General features: G+C 40.5%; 1 protein-coding gene across 3 annotated transcripts; it reads left to right on the forward strand.

The window, feature by feature from the left end:
- Positions 1 to 968: 968 nt before the first annotated feature.
- On the forward strand, positions 969 to 22,756 carry LOC118312144 (high affinity choline transporter 1). Of its 3 annotated transcripts, none has more exons than XM_035636508.2 (9): positions 969 to 1,296; positions 7,376 to 7,584; positions 7,757 to 7,870; positions 9,100 to 9,255; positions 13,321 to 13,469; positions 16,892 to 17,035; positions 17,303 to 17,456; positions 17,695 to 17,912; positions 19,321 to 22,756. In XM_035636508.2, exons 2-9 carry the CDS (start codon positions 7,401 to 7,403, stop codon positions 19,861 to 19,863), a joined length of 1,662 nt encoding a protein of 553 aa, XP_035492401.1. In that variant the 5' UTR covers positions 969 to 1,296; positions 7,376 to 7,400; the 3' UTR covers positions 19,864 to 22,756. The 3 variants fall into 3 exon arrangements, with proteins under 3 accessions (XP_035492401.1, XP_035492402.1, XP_035492403.1); XM_035636509.2 differs by lacking the exon at positions 969 to 1,296 and adding an exon at positions 2,834 to 3,657; XM_035636510.2 differs by lacking the exon at positions 969 to 1,296 and adding an exon at positions 6,605 to 6,799.
- Positions 22,757 to 23,750: the final 994 nt, after the last annotated feature.

Consider the following 23,750-nt stretch of genomic DNA (forward strand, 5'->3'; position numbering starts at 1 on the left):
TGAAGGCTGAATGATGAGTTGCTCCCTTTTACTGTAGAACCAGGCAAGAACTCACACATACTTTGTGACAGTACCGAATTTCAAGCAGTTGTCCCTCATCCCGTCATGATTGTCCTGAAATTTAGACTAAATCAGGGTTATGATTAATCATAGGTTCTCACTGAATAAAAACTGTTTATTGCCACTGTGACCAGTTTCTGCTGGCTCTTCCAGCAGTGTATGAAAGTGTATCAATTTACATTTACTTTGAGAAGGGAGCTCCTCTGCGAAAACAGACTGCACACTTGTTATTTTGCGGTCTCTTTTAACTAGTTCTCATGCCTGATTCTCCACTGCGGCGTCTGCCACCCCTTGTTTTTCTCTCTGACTCTTCCCATGTGATTTACTAAATGCTTGATACACTAAACCATATGGACAGAACAAGCAAGGCTTTGTGGAAGCCCTGGGCAAGGAGGCATTTATGTGAGGCCACACTCACACATGAGCACACAGTCATAAACTGAAAAGAAGTTAAACCAAAAAAAGATTGTTTTTTCCCCTGCATGTTTTGTGGGCATGGGAGAGGACCCTGGTGGCATGTATCACCTTGGCTGTACGGTCACTGTGAAACACAGCAGGTAGGTGAGAGATGTCTGATCAAGTTTCTAGTCTGGCTGGAAATAGAGGAAGTGTGAAGAGAAAGTCTTCAACATAAATAGAGAAAAGAGAGTGTGTGTGTGTGTGAGAGAGAGAGAGAGAGAGAGAGAGAGAGAGCTCATCAGGACCAGCTGGAGGTGTCAGTGCCTCCCCACAAAGTCATCCTCATGTGGACCCCCCCACCCCTCCCCGCGCTCCCAACACAGCTAATTGGCTGCAGCACAGGAGGACCGACGCAGTCACCAATCAGGTGGCAGCAGAAGCAGCTTCCCTCTTTTTTGTGTCCATTGCAACCCCTCCCACCCCGTGAGGTTTAAAAACCAGAGGAGGGCTGAGTGTTGATTCCAGAGAGTTCTGTCCTCCCACCTCTAACCTTCCACATGAGCCTTGAACATTAACTCTCAGCCCTCCTCTTCACTGCCGAGCACTTGTTGTAGTTTTCACATAGACTTTTATCTTTTTGAAATACGAACTGTTTTTTGTGAGTGTGTGTGTTGCCTACATCTCTTGGAAGACACCCCAGCACTGTGGATGAGAGTCGAGTGAATGTTTCACCTCCTGGACTGAATTCATCAGCTGGCCCACTCTCCGTCCTGTCTGAGCAGCCTCTATTTGCTCTTCACATCATCTCTAAGAACAGAATCGTACCATTAACCCCAGGTATGTAGTGAATCATCCAGTATGCAATCACAACAACTCCAATGTGCTCACTGGTTTTCCTCCTTTGCTGTTTTGATGTTTACCCTATGCAAATCTTTTTTGACTGTGTATTTAAGACAGTTTTTTTCCTGTCTGTTTGCATGTACATTATGTGTGCATTTTTCTATGAGAAACTCCGTTTTGGCTCAGTCAAGTTGGGACACTAAGTGACAGTGTGTGTCTGTCCTAGAAATAGCACCAAGGGGCTCTGCTGCAGTGACCAATTGGCTCTTGTGGTTTGTCTTCTGTGACTACAACTATCTGTCTGTGTCCTTTTTCTGTACTCTATTACTTTTTGATAAGCTGTAATTTTCCACTGCACTTGGTCTGAAGACAGAGCGGCTGAGATTGATACATATATATATATAGATATATATCTATATCTATATAGATATATGTGTTTTTATTGGGACAGACTTTTGTTTGATTCCATATGCCATCTTTAGAGTGGCTGTTTATGCAGGATGCAGCAAAGGATGCTTGTCATTTATTCATTTTCAACTATATATCTTTACATGTACATCACTATAGGTGCAGTTTTATCATTTTTTTTCATTGTTTTTGTAATTTACCAGTGATAACTTTTTTCCCACAGTGGTATTTCCTGGCAGGCTCACCACATGGAATAACTTAATTCCTTTATGTTATCTCGCCTTCAATAATCTCTGTAAATTGAAGTCATTCCCTCTGGGCATAGCCGCCAAACCTTTCTCCCCTTCACAGCACATTGAGTGAACTAGCAAAGTGAGTGGCTCTATTCAAAGACTTTAGAGATTAGATTCCATTGTTCACAAAGTGATTGGCCTGTTTGCCTTTTTTAAATGGGATAATAATAATAATAATATAACCAGATAATCCACTCAAAATAATAATGTAACACCGTGGTTTTCGAATTAATTGAACAGACTGTATGTAGGTATACCTACTTCACATTTAGTTGAGCAATACCTTTCAAAACCAATGGGGAGCAGTAATCTAATGTTTATGATGACCGGCCGCCATCTCTTCCGTCTTGTTTTCGCTCTGCTTGTGAGCTTGACGTATGAGATGATCTCTATCGAGACTGGATCCAGAGAACTAATCTCTGAGGTGATGTGGACATTAAAAGTAAAATTTTCCATATTAAGATGGAGAGGGTTATTAACAAAGCATCTCTCTCACTTTCTTCCTTTCCCTTTGTGTGAAAGACGACACGCTTGTGTCTGGAATGTGGCAAGGTAAAATATCATTGGCTGTTTGCATCAACCTGAAGTCCTATAGCCTTTATATAATGTGAGTACACATGCAGGCTTACAGTGAAAGTTGCCATTTACCATCATAATCATCTCCTTCTACCCACCAGCAGCAGACGATTATGTTTCTCCCTATCACAAAACTGCACAGGGTGGAAATGGAGATGAATCAGGCGGCATTGCCAGTTGGTACGAGAGTTGTTCAGAACGGAAAAGTACTGAGAGGTAGGGAGATGTGTGAAGGGTGGGTGGGGGTTAGAAGGGAGGTATTCCTAGAAAGAGTGTAGCTGCATTCATGTCATGCCACACTTGGGCACCTGTATGACAGAATACCACATGGATTCTTGAAACACACTATCACAGAGGCAATCAAGCCTATGTCAGCTTACTCTCAGCCGCAGAGCCAAACGTAGCATTCAAGCCTCTACATGACATTGGGCGCCTTGTGCAGAAGGCATCAAGTATACCCAAATGATCTTTTGAAACCCCAAGTGTCTTGAGGTCAGCATTTTGTGTCAGATCCATAATTTTCAAACATTTTAACAAAGGATTTTAGTTTTTTCAGCAGCTATTTCTGATCAAATGAGGAGCAAGGAAGACTAAAAAACAAAGGCCATGCCTGTTGCTTGTGTTTCTACTTAGCAGTAAGTGTATTTGGAGAGTTGTCTTCTGTCTATTTGAATGTGATTCAAAGCTAACTGCTAGCCTGTGATAGTATTTCTGAGTTGTGTTACAGTGTTCTGCTAGCTACAGTCGTGCACATTCTGCTTGTTAGATTTGTGTGTCGTTTATGCGCTCCTTGTGTTGATTGCTTGATGCAATCATCAAAAGTTCAAAGCACAGACACACTCCTGTGATCCGGCACACACACAAGTGTAATCAAAGGAACGCACTCCTGTAATCAAAGGCACACACAATCTTTGATCTATAACACAAAACAGGAAGACAACCACAATTTCACAGACAGATGCTTAAAGGAATTAAACAATAATTCTTCATCACAACAAGTCCTGGATATTGGAACCATTCTCTGTAAAAGTACTCCACAGCATTTCGAACTATCCAACCACCACAGAACTCTGCTGTGACAGTAAGTGTGAATTACCCCAATATAGAGAAGTTTAAATGCAATTTTCAACTCATAAACACACGCAGAAGGCTTGATAATCTTCCCAAATTCTGCTTCAATAGAAACATTAACTTGTTTTTTATTTTTTATTTTCTACTAACCCATGGAGCAGGTTTGGCAGTTTTCTGTCTGACTGCTGGCAAATATTTCCTTGCGGCTAATGTATGTTAGCACTTGGCACTATGTTAGGAATAGAATGTACAGCTGGATGCACCACAGCTATTTCTAGAATGACAAAATTGATAACCATCCTAATCAGGATTAAAAAAACATTTGAATCATTAAGCACAAGATTTAGGATGTTAAAAAAAAGGAAAACTAAACAATCTTCTTTGGCCATCTTTTGCTAACCGAATTATTGCAATGAATATAACCTTAATTCTTTTAAAGCTAGTGTGTAATATTGAGAAGAATTTATTCACAGAAATTGTATATATTGTCCATAACTATGTGTTCATTTATGTATAATAACCTGAAACAAAGACTAAATGTTTTCTCGTCAACTTTAAATAAGTTAAAACTGAGCACCCGTGACACTTTATGGTGGCACACCGCTAATTCGATTTCTGGTTTCAATGCAGTTCATTTACTTTTAGCTTTTGCATTACTTGTTGCTCGTTATCATTACTAATTGCAGAAATGAATGTGATCTAAGTTTTCTCCAAAGGTTAGAGACGGGTGCTTTAAGGACTGAGGCACAGCTCCTTTATTACATATGGTACCTGGCATTAATGATTCTGACAGAATCAATGAATTGCCCATTGACTCTTGAATATCATTGCATTAGCCAGTTTGGAGTGTCTTCAAAGTAACAGCTATTGCGAGTTTGTTGCCTAGTTAGAAGTTGCCGTTGGCATACATGAGTTAAATATTAACTCGCCATCACTTCAGCCAGATGTTTTCTTGATCTAGCACAGGAGAAATTCAACTCGCAGTGAATCCAGACATACAATAACTGCAAAAATATAAATAGAGAAAGGCAAAGGAACTGTGACTGAATCAGTTGTAAATATCAGAAATATGCATTTTACCTATGTTTCATTTGGACCAGAGTCCGTAACATGAATACATCCTGCCTCACTGAGCAAAAGACAGATGATCCAATTCATTATGGACATCAAAGTCATCACACTGAAAGAAGAGGGCAAAAAAATGTGTGTAGTGAGGGTAGAAGATGTATAAGGGGACTTGCACTCCAAAATAGGTCAATAGGCGTGCAGATCCCTATAGAGGGACCCCAGACCTCTCTTGCTCTGAAATATTTTGAATACAGTTACACAGAAGAGGGGGCACGCTTAAGTAGGGACTGTGAAATTCCTGCTGTGTACAGCATATTAAAAATGAATAAAGCTAATTCAGTCTGAAATGAACTTGCACTATAAATCTCCTTTTGGCCTCCTTGATGAACTTTTGGCCTGACCAATAAATCAAATGACTACATATGCCGGTAACGTCAGGTGGGTCTCCCTTCCACCTCAAGTTGCATAAAAGATTGATTAGTGCTGGAAACTCAAGTTCCTGAACGGAAAATCTCAAGTGAACAAACTTAAAAAAGAGTAAAAAAGTAATTGTATACGAGTACAAAGCGTCCCCACGACTCCCTCGAATGTTCTTTTGTTTTACAAGCAGATGCAAAATACCAGAAGCCCACTGGGATTTCTGCCACCCCTGTGGTTGCATAAAGCCCCATTATTATTTTTTTGTACAAGCCCTTGGAAAGATTGCAAACATTCTCTTCGAAATTAATGCTGTTGGTTTAAGTGGTGGCATGCACCCAAAAAAAAGAGGTGTGTGCCTTCCAAGTTGTGGTATCACACACTATAATGTGTGCATTCTCTGAGTTATTGCTTGCTGTCGGGCAGCAGCAATTACTTGACTAAGCAATGGTGGGGTCTGCAGTTTGACTGCTCGTACTGCTAGACCATGCTGAGAATCCATTTTTACAGGTTCTAATACTGCTCTAGGAGACTGTTGTTGTTTTAATAAAAATTATGTATGAAGTCAACATGTTCATACAGTATCTTTCACATTAACTTAAATAATTGATGTATATGTTTTCCTGCAAAGAACTTGTCACTACATCTTCTCAGATATTTGTATTGAGGAAAAAATGCTCATAAAGGAGCTATGAAATACTGTTTTTCAAAAATGCTTTGCACCTACAAATGAAGACTGTATTTTTACTATGTTTTTTTCTTTTCATTCTTCTTTGAAGATATGTGTTTGGCCCAAAAATATCAGTGCTTTAACTAAGATGCAGTCTGAATTGTGCAATGTCTGGTATGTGGGGGCATACTGTATGCACAAACACATGCATACATACAGAATACAGTAAAACATATGGGCCACATGAGTGCACTTGCAGGCTTTTTGTTGACTTTGGCACAGCGTCAACTCCCCAGGCCTCCCGTCCCTTATTCATTCCTTCCATACCCACATGCACACAGACTTATACACCCATATTTGCCTCCTACCAGTATTTTCACACCCTTCTTTTCACAAGCATATCCTTCTTTTCCTTTCCATATTCTTCCAAGTGGATATACATGCATTCTTTCTTTCACGCGTTTTATGATTCGAGCCAAAGCTTTCTGTTTAACAGATGTTTTTCATCCCGTTGGGCGGGAGCCATGTTTTGTTTTTCACCACGAAAAAGGATGGCTGTGTTTCATGATAACTAAGTTTCTGTCTGTAATAAAGAAAGGGGTGTTCTAAAAAACTGCCTGACTGATATTTTAGATAAATAAAAGATTATCCTTCAGCTGCATAAACAGAGCTGATTGAGCATAGTTAACATGAGCCATGTTGAAGTGCAGAGAAGTGGGAGCAAGTAGGTGCAAACCAACAGGTTAAAAAATGAATGCTTTGTTTATAGAAAGGCTTTTCTCATAATTTAATCCTCTTTTAGGAAACCACCTGTGCAATACACAGTTACAGTAACCACACACACATATGCACACACACACACACAAACATGCAGACTAACGTGGCTCTGAGTTGTGTTCACTTTCCGATGTTTGGGATCCAAACTCGTGCCACCACAACCACTGAAGACGGGGACAACATCTGTCCGCCATCTTGTTCAGTGCTGCCAAGTACTATGGTGAGACCCCATTCGCCTCTCCGTCTGCTCATCCCTCCCTTCCTGTGCCTTTTTTTTGTCGTCCACCTCCACCCCACCTTTCCTTCTTTTCCACTCCCCATCACTGTCTGCCAAGTACAGCCAGGTCATCCGAGATGCGGCTACTCCTGTAAAATAAATATCCACCACTGCAACCTTTATCCTTTTTCATTCTGTAAGAAGACAAAGTTTCTTTTTCAACTTGCTCACCTAACACTCTGCAGTTGTTTGAATACATGCTGCTGTTTTCTATTCATTAGTTTGTCATTTGCGCTTAATAGCTTTCTTCACGCGATGAATGTGCCTATTTTTAGTTTGTCAGAATCATCTTAGATGACAGAGGAATTTGTGCAGACCTGCCTCCCCCACCCTTTTATATATAAATATTTGAACACACAAAGTAAATGAGAATATGTATCATGTGATTTTGTTTATGCACTCTGTATTATATGTTGTAGTGATATAAACAACCTTTGCAAACTGTATTTCTATAATAACTTTTCTAGCTTTTAGCAATTCAAAAATTCATATTTGTCTTTCTCTCTTTCTATCCAACAGGAAAACGCACACAGCGTAGTTCAGGATGGCCCTCAATGTGCCTGGTCTGCTGGTGATGGCAGCGTTCTACCTGTTGATCTTGGGCACAGGCATCTGGGCATCCATGCGCTCCAGAAGAGAGGAGAAGAAGTTCATGGGAGACGGCATGGAGATGACACTACTAGCTGGACGCAACATCAACTTGCTAGTTGGCATCTTCACTCTTACTGGTAAAACAGTCAGAGGGGAACTCAGTTTAGACACAGACTTATCATTTTGAGTCTTTGTGATGTTAAATATTTAAATAATTAATGCTTGGAGGATGTCTAAGAAAAGGGGCCATTTGGAATCCATAAAAAGCTGGGAACGCCATGTCATGTTTCTGTGTTTGTCTCCTGGCAGCTACGTGGGTTGGTGGAGGCTTCATCCTTGGTATAGCTGAGGCAACGTACAACCCAACACTGGGAGCAGTGTGGGCTCTCATGCCTGTGCCCTATGTACTGACCTTCTTCTTAGGTGAGTGGCACAATTGACCCCCAAGGCCAAAATCCAGAAACAAGAAACCCTGACCTTCCCCTCAGTGCTGTCATCCTCTCCTTGTTTTGTTTTTTAACGAATCATGTCAGCTGATGCAGTCTGGGGCCAAATTTAATTGGATACAACTGCTTGAGTGAAACTGATATAATGGTGCATAGCATCCACACACAGTATTGCAGATTTAAATAGACACAAAAGTAGATGTGTACTTTATGCAGCCTAACATAGTCTTGTACCCCAGGCGTAATGGTCTCGTATGCAGAGTTTTAAATGAACACCATCAGTAAAATTAGTTGTGGTCAGGAAGGTAAATATTAACACACAAGCTGAAAGTGTGTGAAAACCTTCCAATAAATGCAGACTTTGTTCTTCTTTTCTTTTGGTTATGGTTCTTCTGTTAAATTAAAATATTATATTGACATGACTCAGGCTTGGTGGAGAGAAGATTTTCGTTGTCATTATTTAACATGCATTGTACCCCTAGTGATTACACTACAGCCAATGAAAGCCCTGTGGGATGACAATTGTTTACTAGCTAAGTAACAATCCATAAGTATTGTCACCCCCCCACCCCCCACCCCCCAAAAAAGCAGGCCATTGTAACATGAGGGCCTGTGCACTTATAATGTCACCTGTTTGAAATTTTTACAGGCAAATTACTTTGTCAGTTTGGTGAATTTGGGAGCAGGCAATCTAAGTCACTTTGCACCTGTTGCCTCAAACTGATTTCTCATGGTCCTATTTTTAACGTGAGCGACACTTTTATTGGTACATGGAGTCTGTTGGGGGTTGGTGGTATGGGAGCAGTGTTGGTGGCCAACAGCACTTCAGCTCGTGACGGAAGTAAGTTCAGTTTGATATCACACCTAATAAACTGTGTGTAGAAGCTTTGGGAAACACATTTTACAGTTCTCTTCAACTGGAAATGGAAACCCCAAATTCCCTGATCAGGAAATCTAACATTCCCCTTTCTGTTCTTGTCCATTGTTGACCAAGTGGAGTGGACCCATGGGTTCAGCTGAAGGTGTTTATTGAGTTATCTGGAGGGAACACTTGTTTTTCTTATTGTTGACACACACACACACACACACACACTTGTTTTTCATTCTCCAGCTCGCCCCTCTTCCTGCAAGCATGTCTTGAACCTGATAGCCTCATCGTTTCCTGATCGAGTCTGATTTTATGCTGATCTCTCATTCCTGCTCCAGGTGGCTTTTTTTTTGCAAAGCCCATGAGAGAAAGCAAGTATGTGACAATGATGGATCCATTCCAACAGAAGTATGGGAACGTCCTGAGCAGTGCGCTGATCCTTCCCGCATTAGTGGCTGATGTCCTGTGGGTGGCTCGCACACTCGTCAGCCTGGGTAAGTCAGCTCACACTCTAAAACTGTCTGGCACTATATTGTACGCACACGAGTACTTATGAAATCACACAGGCACAGACATGTTTTGGTACACGATGTGCGCAAACAAGAGTAGAAAAAACCCAGCTGGAAGTGATGTACCAAGATATTTTTTGGCACCAAATCATTCATGACAGGTTTGTATGTTGTACATTAACGGGAACACCTGACAACATCACAAAACCACCACCACCACAAACAGTTAACACCCCTCTGAAAAGGTGAAAAGCATTTTCACAAAGTATTTATTACTGAGCTGTTGTATTGGCTGTATCAGATGTATTTTTATTTTATTCTCAGGTGAATCTGTTTTTGGTGCATACACTGTAATCAGATTCTTTAGTTCAATATAAAACTCGCATTACAAGAATTATACATTAAGTGAAAAAAAACAACAACACTGGTAGGATATTCAATAAGTTAAAGTCAAAGTTGACTGTTAGCCAAACTCCCAGTGAACAGCTAGCACAGCAACCATGTGGAAGTCGGCCCTGGAAGCAGGGCCAACTTTCACTCACTGAGCTTGAGACTTGTGTCCTCTCTCCTGCTAACTTTTCAGCTTCGCCCCGATGTAATTCTTTTTTTAAAAATTTTAGCGAAGGAAAAGCAGTGCGTGCAACAACATATAACACCAACCCGCCTTTTGGTGGAGCAGCCAATGACAACGATTTCGTGGTCATACAACTAACCTGCTGACCATCATGACTTAGGATAGTGGTATAAAGTAATTCAGATAATAATAAAAAAATCTCAGTATGAAAGATGTTAGCCTTATATTCAAAAGCTAACATTAGCACATGAGCTGGAGCTTACATTAGCACAATTAGCTATTTGGACACAGCTGCCTACAAATACGAGGCCTGTGCTTTTCTATGGTCTGAAATCAACAACCCATGGCTTCGAAAATTACTGGTAAATCTACCACAGTTTACATTGTACGCTGTGTATTTGCTGCATGAGGAAAGCCTTACATGCACAGCACAGTAAGTACTAGGGGTGCAGTTTAGCGAACAGTCAAAAAGAAAATTCTTTATTTATTCTTAAATCTTTGACAGAACCAAGCTCTCCAAGTAGAAAAGCATAAAATATTTGCCACACACACTTCACACCTAGAGACTGTAGACACTTGTTCTTGCTGCTCTGCTGAAATGAAATTAAAAAACATGTTGACCCTTAGTATTATTAGCACAATGAGGGTCAGTCACTAAGAATAACTGACCACTGCAGTGGATTATGATTACTATATGTGGACCAGGGGACAAGTGTCTCCTCGTGATGTGATCCGCGTGTACTGTTCTATTTAAGTAACTACATGTGGCACTGTTGTTTTTACTGTTCTTGCTCTAATCTGTGATGATTTAATTTTGTGCGTGTGTGTATGTGTGTGTGTTTAAGCACTTTGGGGATGAAAGTGTGCACGTGCTCTACAGTGTGAATGTGTGTGGGTGTTTGTGAGCAGAGAACATGTTGTGTGTGTATAATGTTTTCTTGTGTGTATTTTAACGCTGTTTTCTTTTCCAGTGTTATTTGAAAAAGGGGGTTAAAGATCGAGCAGCCTGTTGATTGTGAAAGGTGATCAATTATTCAAACTAGATTGTGTCATTACAAACTTATTTTCCATTGTATGTGCCAGGACTCTGAATGATTGATAAGGGTTATGGTTACATGCTGAATTAGAAATTCAATAAGTTAAAGTCTTTTTTTTTTTAATCTAAAGAGTTTAAGGGAAACTGAAATCCATTGGCAGCATCCGAGTCACTGTGGCGACGCAAAAGGACTGGTAGGGAGGCAGGAATGTTCCTGGGACGTTTTTATCCAAACCTGTTAAACCAATATAGACTCGGGGGGGTGGGGGGTCCCCCTCACTCCTCCACCTCCTGACGTTGTTACTGGGACAGTTATGGATACATGCTTGATGTGTGCTTGGCATCACACGCACACTCAAACACACAGACATAGACACGCAGAAACACTTGACACTATAGAGAGTGCGCTGAGTATTTCACCCATAAGGGCCTTGTTGCTGGGAGACTGTGTGTGATGGTTAACACTTGCCATTTGCTGTCAACACAGGCATGGTACAATTTCTGTTGGAAAGAAATTTGGGACGTGTGTGTGTGTGTGTGTGTGTGTGTGTGTGTGTGTGTGTGTGTGTGTGTGTGTGTGTGTGTGTGTGTGTGTGTGTGTGTGTGTGTGTGTGTGTGTGTGTGTGTGTGTGTGTGTGTGAGTGTGTGAGTGAGTGAGTGAGTGTGTGTGTGTGTGTGTGTGCATAAGTCTTAAGTGGGAAAAAGAGCTAAAAACAACACTAGGGCTATTTAGGCAGCTCTTTGCCTCTGTCCATCCCTGGTGCTGCCCATTAAGCCACAGAAGCCACTGAATCTCATTTCACCTTTCCTCCTACTAAATTTAGCACAGAGGGGAACAGCACAGCTCAGCACAGAACAGATAAGAGAATCTAGTGCTATATCTGGAAAACAGACCACCCGGGAATTATTTAAGATACGTGTTCCATCATGCTCCACCATAAGTGCCTTATGTTTGTTTGTTCTGGATGTGTACCCACATGTATCCAGATCCGGTAAATATCTAGTTGAGATGGATTTCAGTTCACACATGGCATCAGAAAGCATCCAGACTGGCCACATGTGGTTCAGATTTTACTTATCGGATTTAATTTCATACAAACTCAAAGACAGCAAAGCTACACATAATAATTTAAAGTCAGACAGAAAAATGTAAAAATTAAAAGGAGCACTCAAAAGACTAAAAAGAGACAAACGGGTTACAGTCCTTGCCTTGGGGTCATAGTAGAGGTGAGATGGTCACACATCAACGCTGTGCAGTGTCGTGTTGCTGAAAAAGTTCAGTGTGTTTGGGGGTCATTCCAACCTGTATTTAGAGCTTATCTGACATGATGCCTTTGAGTGCCAAGTGTGAACACAAGGTTAATAACTGTAGTATTTACATGTTTTAAAGGTAATGAAGAGATGGGTAAGTCTGTCTGTTGAAGAAAGATACAAAAAACAGATAATGTGATTAAGCAAATGGAATAACAGATCATCATATTTCAATATTGTCAAACACATAGGGTGAAAGGTCGAACTGAAATGGTCATGTGTGTATCGTACAGATGATGCAAAACTAGAGGGGAGGACAGAAAGGTCAGTGGGGGTGGTGAGTGGCGAGCGATGGTGCCGATCTGACACTTCTCTGTTTAAGGACATTGTTGTGGTGTGGCTGCAGGCTGCTGCTGGGGGGACCCTGGCAATGTGGCAGAAGAGACGGTGAAGGTAGTGACGTTTTGCTTGCCTTGTTTGAGTAACAAGATGTCTTTTCCTTTTTTTTTGTTATTCACTTGTTTACATTTACCCATTTCTTTTGTTTTTTTCATACACATTTGTTTCACCACTTGAAGACACTTCTCTTTATATTTTCCTTTTTATTTTACTCATATCAAAATTTGTCACAATTTAAAGTGTGATAATTCACCCAAGAGGGTGAAAGAAGAATATTTTCGAGTCACAATCAATAGGCTGCTTCTGTTATGTCTCTGTACGGTTTTGTTTGTTATAGTTTTATCATTATCATTTTTATGTTGCCTTGTTGCTTCATTTAAGCAATATGAAGCTTTTTAAAGGTTTAAACCAATGCCTACCATGTTTAGTTTAACTTTGCTCTTGACTCAGAAGATTAGAAATGTAAGGTTTTGCTCTTTGTTGGTAAAAGTGTAATATGTTTGTCAGTGTCCTTTTGAAAAAAACAGCATCATGGCAACAAGACAATGTCATTGCCTAGCTTCTTAAATCTAAGTAAAAGTATATGAGCGTACTGTATGCATGTACATGAGTGTGTTTGTGTGTGAGAGAAAAGACTTAAAAGCAAAAGTGAGACTGAGAACCTAATAAAACACTTTATGAAATTATTACAGTAAATAGTTGCATGTATCTGTTGCTACCAACACATGTACATTATAAGAGTTGCTGCCTGTGCCAGTCCTCCGGTGCTCACCACTCTGTATTTTTCCAGGTGGAACTATGAGTGTGATCCTGGATCTGTCCTACGTCTACTCCATCATCATCTCCTCAGTGGTGGCCATAATCTACACACTGCTGGGGGGGCTCTACTCTGTGGCCTACACAGACGTCATCCAACTCATCCTCATCTTTGTCAGCCTGGTGGGTATTTGTCAGCCATTTTGAACGTTTCATGTTGCTGTGGAGCACTTTGCTGCTAACTGTCTGTTGTTGTGACGTTGCTGTGGAGCACCTCAATTGTGATATATTTTCTTTTTTGCGGTTGTGTTTGTCTGACAGTTGTCACAGACGCGAAGAAAGTTTCTGAAAGGAAAATAACCCCAAACTCACTGTCAGGTCAGGGAACATTAGCGCTCTAATTAAATTCCTGTTTTGAAGGATCAACATCATTCAATTATGCATCCTATCAGATTACTCTCTCAACTACATAATAGAAACAAGTAGGTGAAAGACTAAACGAAACAAATTTTAATAAAGAGAGGAGCCAGTAGCTTAAATTACCTGCTAAACTTGAACTTTCCCTCACTCCATGTTCCAAATGTCTCCTGTAAATATAAATATGTGGTTGCGTATGGATTAGTGGCATGGCTAGTTGGTAAAATGCAAAAGCTGGGAACATGTTAGTCCACCACAACAGCTTCCTGAGTACCTTTTTGTTTTATGTGTACCATGTATGTTTACTCCCGCTTACACTGTTTTTCAGGATTAAGTGAATTTTTTATTTCAGAGTTATTTACAAAGAGAATAATACACAGACACACAGTGTGACATAACAAGATTGCCTATTGTTAGTTAGCAACAAGCTGACAGTTTCTTCATAGATAAATGCTTCCTTGACCTGCACGCAGAATTACAGATTGTGGTGGTTCCATTGATTTTTGTAAAATGTTACCAGTTCAAATCTTTGTATGACCAAGCCAGCCGCTTTTCAAGATTAAGCTTAATTTTTTTTTTATAACATAGAAACAGTAGCTGACCAGACGAGATCTATTTAAGAGGTTTTTTGATGCTTTCATTCGTATCACATGACCTCCTTCAGCAGATGGAGTTTGGCCAGTTGTCATTTCAATGTTTCTTTTTTCCGTAAAGGACTTAAAAGGTTTTTTTTTGTGTTGACTTAAAAGTTGAGCTTCAAATTCCATTTAAGCTCCATGAACACTTGCCAATTATGGTCAGCTGATGATCATATTGTCATGGTTCTGCCCTTAAGATCTCTTAAAAGACTCAGTTTTTTCTTTGTGGACTTCCTGCTTCAGTGATTTTCTGGCTCGAACTATTGTGTTTCACCTAATGCAATTATCTCAACTCTTCTTTTGTGTATATAGTCTCTGTGCTTCCTTCTGTCGTTGTTGCTGAATCGTCTGTTCAGTTCTGTGTATTTTGCTCCTGTTAGGTTCCTGCACACTGGTTTTCCCCTGTGATTCAGTTCAGTTTTTCCTTCTGGTTTTTACTCATTTTGTTTTCTTGATGGACTACCCAAGAAGAATTTAGATTTTAGTTTTTTTTATAAAGTTCACCTTTTTGGGGGGCATTCTGCATTTATGTCCTGCTTCACCTGTGTTGTGGATTGATAGGAGCAATTTTGTCAATTAGCAAATTATTAATAATTACCAATGATAAATATTAATATTCATAAAAATATTACTGAAATCAGTAATCGGGGCACCACCCTGTGAACAGGGACTATTTATCCAAACCTGTGATCTCAGTCTCAAAAGGGTGTTCACCTGGAATAGGAATATTTATGATATTGATATTTCAGACTGAACAGGGAAAGTCTGTGAATTCAAGCACTGACTGTCAATAAACCTTCGTCACAATACACATGCAAACAACACTAGGAAATTTCTCTTTAAGGTATAACAGAATTTATTAACAACAGTGAAATCAATTAACAACCAACCACACTTATGATAACAAACCTCTATTATATACTAGCCCTACACAAACATTCAACACAAAGAACAACAATCCGCTTCTAGTGGATATGGGGAGGTAGATATGTGCGTAAATAGCCTATGTGCGTGCTCCCTATGTGTGTGTACGGAGTGATTACAATTATATGTGGGTGAGTATATGAATCTGTGAATATGTGAGGCGGATGTAACCGCGTAGATGACGTCACGACACAAGGGGCTAGACACAAAATGGCGGACGTGACCGCGTCGGTGACGTCGCGCTAGGACGATGGCGGAGGTACTTGGGCGGAGTCTTTGTGTAATGGCGAATCATACACGTGTGTTTAACAAAGGGGTCGTTTCAGGAGGGAGGTTTGAATTCCAACCTGAAAGGACCACGCGCCCAAATATCTACGGCCCTGAGAGTGTGTTAGTAACAGAGAAAAAGAGGGGGAAACCTTCAGTGGGAGTGGCCTATCTGTTATTACGAAGGGACGCGCCGCCGCATCTCTGAATTCCCAATCAACAGATGGTGTTCTGAATCCAACCAGGACAGCGGAGCAACACTCGCTAAGTCTGATCGCGTCAGACAACAATAAAACGAACACTGTGAGGTAACAGAAAAGAACAGCACAGAAACCATTAACAGTAATACCTGCGTTGTAGCAGCAAAACGGGACTCGGCGGTCCTTAAATCACAAGCAACAATAAATACACACTTAAAAATCAAACTAACATCTGCCCAGATCTAAGATGAATCTTACTGTGATTCCTGGGGAAGAGTTCGAGTGTGAAGAAAAAGAAGTCCTCCTTGGGCGCGTGGCGTGCTGTGTCGCGGGCTGCGGTGAGGAACCATGGCCGGGACTGCGCACAGTCGTTAACGGCGGGGCTGTTGTCCGGGCGTCGGAGGAACAGCAGTCGACGATCAATGAGACACGATGGGGTTCCTTTGTCTCGCTTCTGCAGGCGTCAGTTAAAGAAAGTCCGGGCGGGTCGCAGCGGGCTTCAACCGGGTTTTTGTGTGTATTCTTGGTGATACACAGAGTGAGGATTTCAGCTCAGCCTGCGAGTGGAGATCCTTTAAGGCCAAATTTACCGTGCACGTGGTAACTTCTGCAAAGAAGTTACGGGTCCTTCTGTCTACAATGGTCCAACTACTTACAGTCTTCTCACGGTTCGAAAGGGTGGAATGAAAGTCCATTCTTCGTTTATATTTTGCGTTGGTTGGCCTTTTAGAGGACCCCGCCCACCGGTGAGCTGGGGGTTTACGGTAGTCCTGTAGTCCGGCTGTGCCGGGCATTATGGGTAATGCAGTCTTTGCCTCTGATTTCGGACAATGTTCTGTGCTTTTTTCAGAGAAGAGCTTTCTCTGGTCAGAGTCTGTTTGGTGAGGCGCAACACCTGTCAAAAACACCACACATGATATGGTTGAAAAGCTCCTCACAAAGTGGTTTTTTTTTTTATGTCAACTAAATATTGATAATTCTGGACCTACAAGATCTATGTACATTTAGCCACGGAAGTCACAAAAGCACTGCACAACACTCACAAACTGGAGCTTCAACTCCAGCTCTAGGTTTAGATTCCATATTCCCAGTGTCTGACTGAAAACCTCCACCGGATCCATAATCAGATTAGTTGTGTCCTTGTGTTGGGTTTATACAGTGGGTGTGTGTTCCTTACCTGATGGACAACCCTCACTCTGTGGACATCTCACTGACGGCCTACAACTACACCTTCCAGGCTCCCTGGGTTGGCACGGTGGAGCTCGATCAGGCCGGCAAGTGGTTTGACGACTTCATGCTGCTGGTGAGTGGAGTGTGAGAGGTCCTTCCAGTATATACAGTGCATCTACCAACACGGATACACAGCTTATGTAGTATTTACAGAACTCCTGCACTCACACAGTTAAATTAAATTGACCCCAGCAGTTAAATTAAACAGCAAACAGCCAAGGAACTCTCCATAACTCTCCATAAAAACAGGAGAGTTATGAGAGGATTGTTCTTCCTGTCCTGTACAGTTATACAAACTGATTTCTGTCATCCTGTCTCAACTATGTGTTGTTTGTGTCAGGCTCTGGGCGGCTTGGCCTACCAGGCGTTCTACCAAAGAATCCTGTCCGCCTCATCTTACACCCAGGCTCAAGTGACCTGCTTCGCCTCCTCGGCCTTCTGCCTGGTGCTTGGTATCCCCTCCATACTAGTGGGAGCTGTGGCTGCATCTACAGGTACGCACTCTTAACTTGGAGTTTTGAAAAGAAACAATAGAAAAAAGGCATTCTTCCTCTTGAGATTTATGTTTGCATTGGCCTTTAGACATTTCAATTAATTTCTTTCCTCATTATTTCACTGAATTCCTTTATCAGATTTATCCCCCCTTTCTTGCATCTTTGTTTTTTTTCTCCCCTTGGTGTTACAAACATTCATTTGGTTTTAATCAAAATAATCACCTGTCCATCGTCCCAGACTGGAACTCAACTAGGTATGGACTGCCCACCCCATATGAGCGGGACCAGGCAGGCTCCATCCTCCCCATCGCCCTGCAGTACCTCACACCATCATACATCTCTGTCATCGGTATTGGAGCAGTAGCTGCCGCTGTCATGTCCTCGATGGACTCTGCTCTTCTGTCCTCCGCTTCAATGTTCTCCTCAAATATTTACAAGAACATCCTCAGGAAACAGGTGAGAATTTTCGAGAAAGATGAAGATTGTGTGTACAGTATGTCATTGATCTGAAGGTCAACAAGTATCTGTTTTTCTACAGTTGAATTTATTAAAATGTGTAATTTGATTGTATAATAATATAATAATTGATAATAGTCATATGAATCCCACTGGAGTCAGAGGCTGCAGGGAGGTCAGGTACTGTTAAACTGTCCAGTTAGGCTAGTTACCTTTTAGCAGGACTAGTTTATCTGGTTGACTTATATAAGGCATAGTGGTGCTGTTCTAGGGATGATAATGTTGGTTTGTCACTCAGTTGGTTCATGACTTTAATATCTAAACAATTAATGCATGGATTACCATGACTTTGAAATGGCATTCATGGTTCCCAGAGGATACATCTTACTGACCTTGATGATCCCTATCCCAGGGCCCCAAGATGGTTGAAATTTTGCCTTTTACTGAAATATCTCAAATTGTTAGATTGAATTCTATAAAATATGGTACAGACATTCATGGTTTCTTTTGAAGGATTAAAATGATGATGATACTCTGACCTTTTCTCAAGTGTCACACCAGCAGGTCAAAATTCACACTTTTTTCTTTACTTAGCTGATCCCCTGATTTTACATCTAGCACCACCATGAGGTCAGAATTCCAAATTGTTCAATACTTTAGGTTAACTTTTTGAACAAATACCTGCAAAACTAATGACATTTCCATGTCATTGACCCTTGGGGCCCTATTGTACACCTGGTGCACATTGATGCAATGCGACGCTTAGCAAAAAAGTGTCTTTGCTATCCAAAGGTGTTGAATCAGGAGCAACTGGACTTGGTAGTATCCAAGAGGCTCTTCAGTCCTAACTAAGTTGTATGTAAACCTAGGTATTTAACCTCTGTTTGCAATGTTACTTCCGTTTTTAGGTTTTTAAATATGCCCCCATTTGCAGCTCTAATCTTTTCAAAATGTAATGCCTATAATGACCATCAATGTAAAGAGTCCTGTGTGGGTAGCCACAAGACATTTACATTCCATGAGACTATCTCTGATAATGATATTGTACTCTCAAGTTGGGGGTGGCAACAAAGAATCTATTGGTGTTACAAAACTGTACATACAGTACACTGTGTACATTGTTTCAGACTAAGTGTTATTTCCTGAGTAATATTTGAGTGATATTTGCTCTCTTCAAACAATGATCTGTTTCATGATTTCACCCCTAAAGAATGTCCCATATAATGAGACAGTTCACTGCTGGTCTCTTACATGGCTGTAACTTATGGATACCTTCTTTGTAAGGGGATCTCTTTGCCAAGGAGGCCTTAAGTCCAGATGATCGTTAGATACTTTACATTGCTTAACAAGTTGTAATGTGTAACGTTACTCTTTGTCCTTCTTGTTGCAATTCTTTTTGCTACTTCAGGCATCAGACCGTGAGATGCAGTGGGTTATCCGTATCTCAGTGGTGGTGGTGGGTCTGGCCGGCACTGCTCTTACCTTCCTGGACAGCAGTGTCCTGGTCTTCTGGCTCGTGGGTGTGGACATGTCTTACACCATCATGTTCCCTCAGCTAGTCTGCATCCTCTTCTTCAAAGTGTCTAATGGTTACGGAGCCACTGTGGGCTACATGATGGGAATAATCCTGAGGATCCTGAGCGGCGAGCCCCTGATCGGCCTGCCACCCACCATCAAGTTCCCTGGCTGCCGGCTGGACAACAAAAAAAAGTTAACCCAGTTTTTCCCCTTCCGCACCACCATCATGATCTTATCACTTGTCTCCATTCTTCTTGTCTCCTGGTTGGCGTCAATCATTTTCAACAAGGACCTGCTGTCTGAGAAGTGGGATGTGTTTCAGATCAAACGCAAACAGAAACCGGCACCCAGAGCCTCAGATGACAAGAGGACCAACTCTGATAACGAAGAAGCCTCCGCGGCTAAGCAGCTACTGGACACCACCAGTTGCTAGGAGGCTCACAAAGAGGGAGAGCAGAGGTACTGGTTTGCATACATCAGAAGAGTTTGAGTTGTCTCATGGTCTTCAGAAATCAGGAAAATTTCCTTCCTGGCTAGATCATGCTTGCAACCTTGCCATTAGTCAGCATAGCACAGAGTAAAGATGATTTCATAGATAAAGCCCCACAATAATATGCCAGAGACTGTACTGCATTATATGTATCTATTGTCATACCTCACTGTAAAAGAGGCAGCAAGCCATTTAAATTAATTTCTATTCAACTTAAAAAAAAAAAAAAATCACAATGATACAACGTATACCTCCGTATTCATTAGATACTCTTGAATTAAGTTTGGACATTTGTACAGATTTATTTGAATGGCCATCTTTTACACCCACACAAATTGAAACAGATCTGGTTTCAGTCCCTGGGAGGCAGTGCTGTGGCAACAGTTTGTGGCAAAAAGACATTTGCACAAGAAAATGCACCTACAGTAGTCCCAAAGAAATTAGTCCAGCTGGATTAAAAAATCCATTACAATCCATGTAATCAAAAATCTGTCCGATTTTTCTTTCGTAAGAGGAAGTGAATCAGTCACATATCCTCTCAGAAAAGAGGAATGCAAGCCATTTTCTCCATCCTTTTAGAGTTAGATAGTCATTCATTCTAAACCCAGGTGTGGCTGGCAGCAAATTTCTAATGAAGCAATGTTGTAATTAGGTTCTTAGCTTTTCTCTCAGTATGAACCTCTGCAAATGATTTGACAAGCATGACGGGGTTCTCTTTCAGACCAACACAAAAATGCTGATGAACACAAAATTACGTACACTCTGCACTGTTCCATCATACATTTGTTTTCTTATCGTTTTTTTTTCCTATCTTGACCGGATCTTCTGCCTTCCGCTGTACTACACAGCAAAAATAATTACTCTTAGCATATTAGTTCAAATTAGATAATCTTACATTTTCAATGTTACATATATACAAAAAAATCGTTGCTTATACATACTGTGATTTTATTTAAAATGACAATGTGCTGCTCTATGATAACTAAACTGCATAGCTACAGTTTATCAGATATTTCTCCGTAGCAGCAATCTACACTCCTGATTCTTGGATTTTGTAAAAATGTATCTGAGTGAATGCGAGGTGAGGATATTCGGAGGTGGGAACTTTTGGAATATATAAAGAATTGTATGTAAATTTGAGAGGTAAAACTTTTACCTCCAGCTCCAAAATACTGCTCAGTATATACAAATGCTAAGACAGTTTTCCTTTTTTTTACCACACTGTGACAACGTTTGAAACCACCCATGTACAGATTATTTTAGTGTTCCAATCTGTCAAAGTTGGGTTGCAGTGCAATGCAGTTGTGCTAGAAAGTCGCAAAATGCAACCAAAAGCAAATAGGCTAAAATGAAAAAAACCTTTCAGGCTTAGAATATTTAATTTACTGACAAATTTAATTTGACCCTTTTTGTTTAGGAAAAATGCAGCCTCCCAACATATCCCACCCTCTCAAATCCCATTCCTCTCAGCTGCAATTTGATGACATGATAGATAACTGAATGTGGAGAGTGACAACACCAGATATCCGCATTTTCTTCCTTTATTTTTTCGTCAGCTTCCTTCAGTGTGAGCCTTTAAGTTCAGTGATTTTTGTACTGGACAGTTTTTGCTGTTTGTTACTGTATGCAAAGCAGTAGTTAACTGTGGGATCATTTTTCTTCTTAGGTGGTAAAAAAAAAAGTGCAGCTAAGTTTCTGATCATTTGCATTAAAGTTTAACAAATACAAATTTCACTCCTTTTTAATGATACAACTTTAGTTGAGAATCTGTTGTGAACAGAGATGTAATGTGTGACAGTCAGAAAACTGCCCTCTATCATAGTCTTGCCTTTTAATTATCACTGGAAACCGGTTCACTCCCCTGTCAACATTTATTTTATTTGCTGCACATTATAAAATGGGTGTATACTGTAGTCACTGTTAAAATACCTCATGGAATGGTAACATTGGCTTTATGTATACAAAACGTTAACCTATGATTCTGACTTCTATCCTGGGAAAATTTAATGAATGTCATTTTCCAAAGACAGATCACAGAGAACAAACTGTGAAAACAGGACGCATGCAGAACACAGAGCATGTATGTTTTTTATGTGATTGTGATTTCTACCTGTATTAAACTCTTGTATTGTATAGTCTGATGATTTGTATGTTTACACTTTATTTTTTTTTGATATGCAAAGTTGATTGATATGCATTAAGTAGAAGAGAAACACCAATGTATCTTATCTCAAATAACTATAAAGTTTTACTTCAGTTTTGGTGAATATTCAAAGGATTTTCACCTCCACTTATAAAAATCGCTGGGCAGCAGTCAATTTGTTGGTGCTGATTCTGAGCAGATGTGTGTTGTACACATTTCACAGGAAAAACCTGTGACTTCATTCATTTAGAATGAACACCCCCAAAAAACAAAGATAATGTGTCAAGACATGATTTGATGGAAGTAAAGTCGCCGGCAGTCACCAGCAAGCCGCCCATGACGTGATAGATAGCAATGCCTTGATAGTGGAGCATAAGTATATTATCACCTGTGCTTTTTATTACTTTTTGAGCAAAAGTGTTAATTTCCCATGTTAGATAAGTCGAATGACATCTATGAATGTAGTGGACAGTTGTATTACCTTTACAATATAAATTAGGTTAGAGTTCATTACATTTTCCCTTAATATGTATTTGGTTTTATACTATTATGCATGATGATTGTCATTAACAGTGTTGTTTATATACCGAACTTTTGTGGAAGCTGTTTTCTCTTGCCACTTGGCAATGTCCTTTGTAATTAATGTCAATCCCCATGGGGTGATGTTCTGTTGGAATAAAAGCTTAAACCTAACAACTGTTTGCTTCCATGTCGTCTCAGTTAGTCTGGCAAAGCACATTCATTATTTCATTCATTTTAAAGAACCCCAAAGCTACACAAATTGACCAGAAAGTTGCAAAACAACCAGAATGACTTGAAACAACTAGGGTGCCATAAGATGCCGCGCAGGTTAATTAAGATGATACCCATAGGCGTCATCTGGTTCGCATCATCACTGTGGGCATGTTAGCATTTACTTCAAAGAACCATTGAGCCAATGTGCAGCCTTATGGTTTTAGACTTGTTTAAAATTCAACACAAAAAATTGACCATACAATTAGCACTCCAATTGTTTCATGGGTGTTAATTGACATTAGGGCCTACCTTAGCAGCTGTATCGATAATGTTTTCCTGCCAAGCTGGTGAGTGTGAGACAGCAATAGAGAGGGCAGAGCTGCTTTTTTAACTGAAAACCCCATGAGAGAAACATCCTAGAAGTCCTCCGTTTTATTCAAATTCTATTTTGAGAGTTGAGGTTTGCAGTGGCAGTCTACGTATAAATATAAACTATGGTGCATACTGTACTAGAACTGTCCACACACCAAATTTCAGAGCCAAATGTGAATTTCACACTGTGAAGTTCCAGGGACATCTGCAAATGTTTAATTTGGCAACACAGTTGCCCAAAAGTACAACTGCTTTGGTGTCTTGCTCTCACAATTGGCTCCTTTGTTCATTTTCGTAAGCACGCACAGTCAGCAGTGGTGATGATTCAGTCATGTAGCTCTGTTCTCCTGCACACTGATTTAAAAAAATTTAAAAGTGAATAGGGTTTAAGTACTAATTTTCAGCTTTAAAGAACAGTTCACATTCCGGGTGATACGTTCAGTTGTCGTCTTGCATAAAATGAGATAAAAAGAAAGACACAAAAAAATGAAGCTAATACCAGAGGCTGGTTAGCTTAGCTAAGTTTAGAATAGAGAGGGAATCAAGGGAAGTAACTATACCGATTCTGTGCAAATGTTTC

The sequence above is a fragment of the Scophthalmus maximus genome, chromosome 8 (genome assembly GCF_022379125.1).
Source record: "Scophthalmus maximus strain ysfricsl-2021 chromosome 8, ASM2237912v1, whole genome shotgun sequence".
NCBI classification, from domain to species: domain Eukaryota; kingdom Metazoa; phylum Chordata; class Actinopteri; order Pleuronectiformes; family Scophthalmidae; genus Scophthalmus; species Scophthalmus maximus.

Bases quoted from the DNA above. Each gene is read 5' to 3' on its own strand.
- LOC118312144 (XM_035636508.2), top strand. From the start codon at position 7,401: ATGGCCCTCAATGTGCCTGGTCTGCTGGTGATGGCAGCGTTCTACCTG. The intron at 13,470-16,891 runs GTGGGTATTTGT...GGGTTTATACAG, and splicing joins TCCTCATCTTTGTCAGCCTG to TGGGTGTGTGTTCCTTACCT. The intron at 17,457-17,694 runs GTACGCACTCTT...CCATCGTCCCAG, and splicing joins AGCTGTGGCTGCATCTACAG to ACTGGAACTCAACTAGGTAT.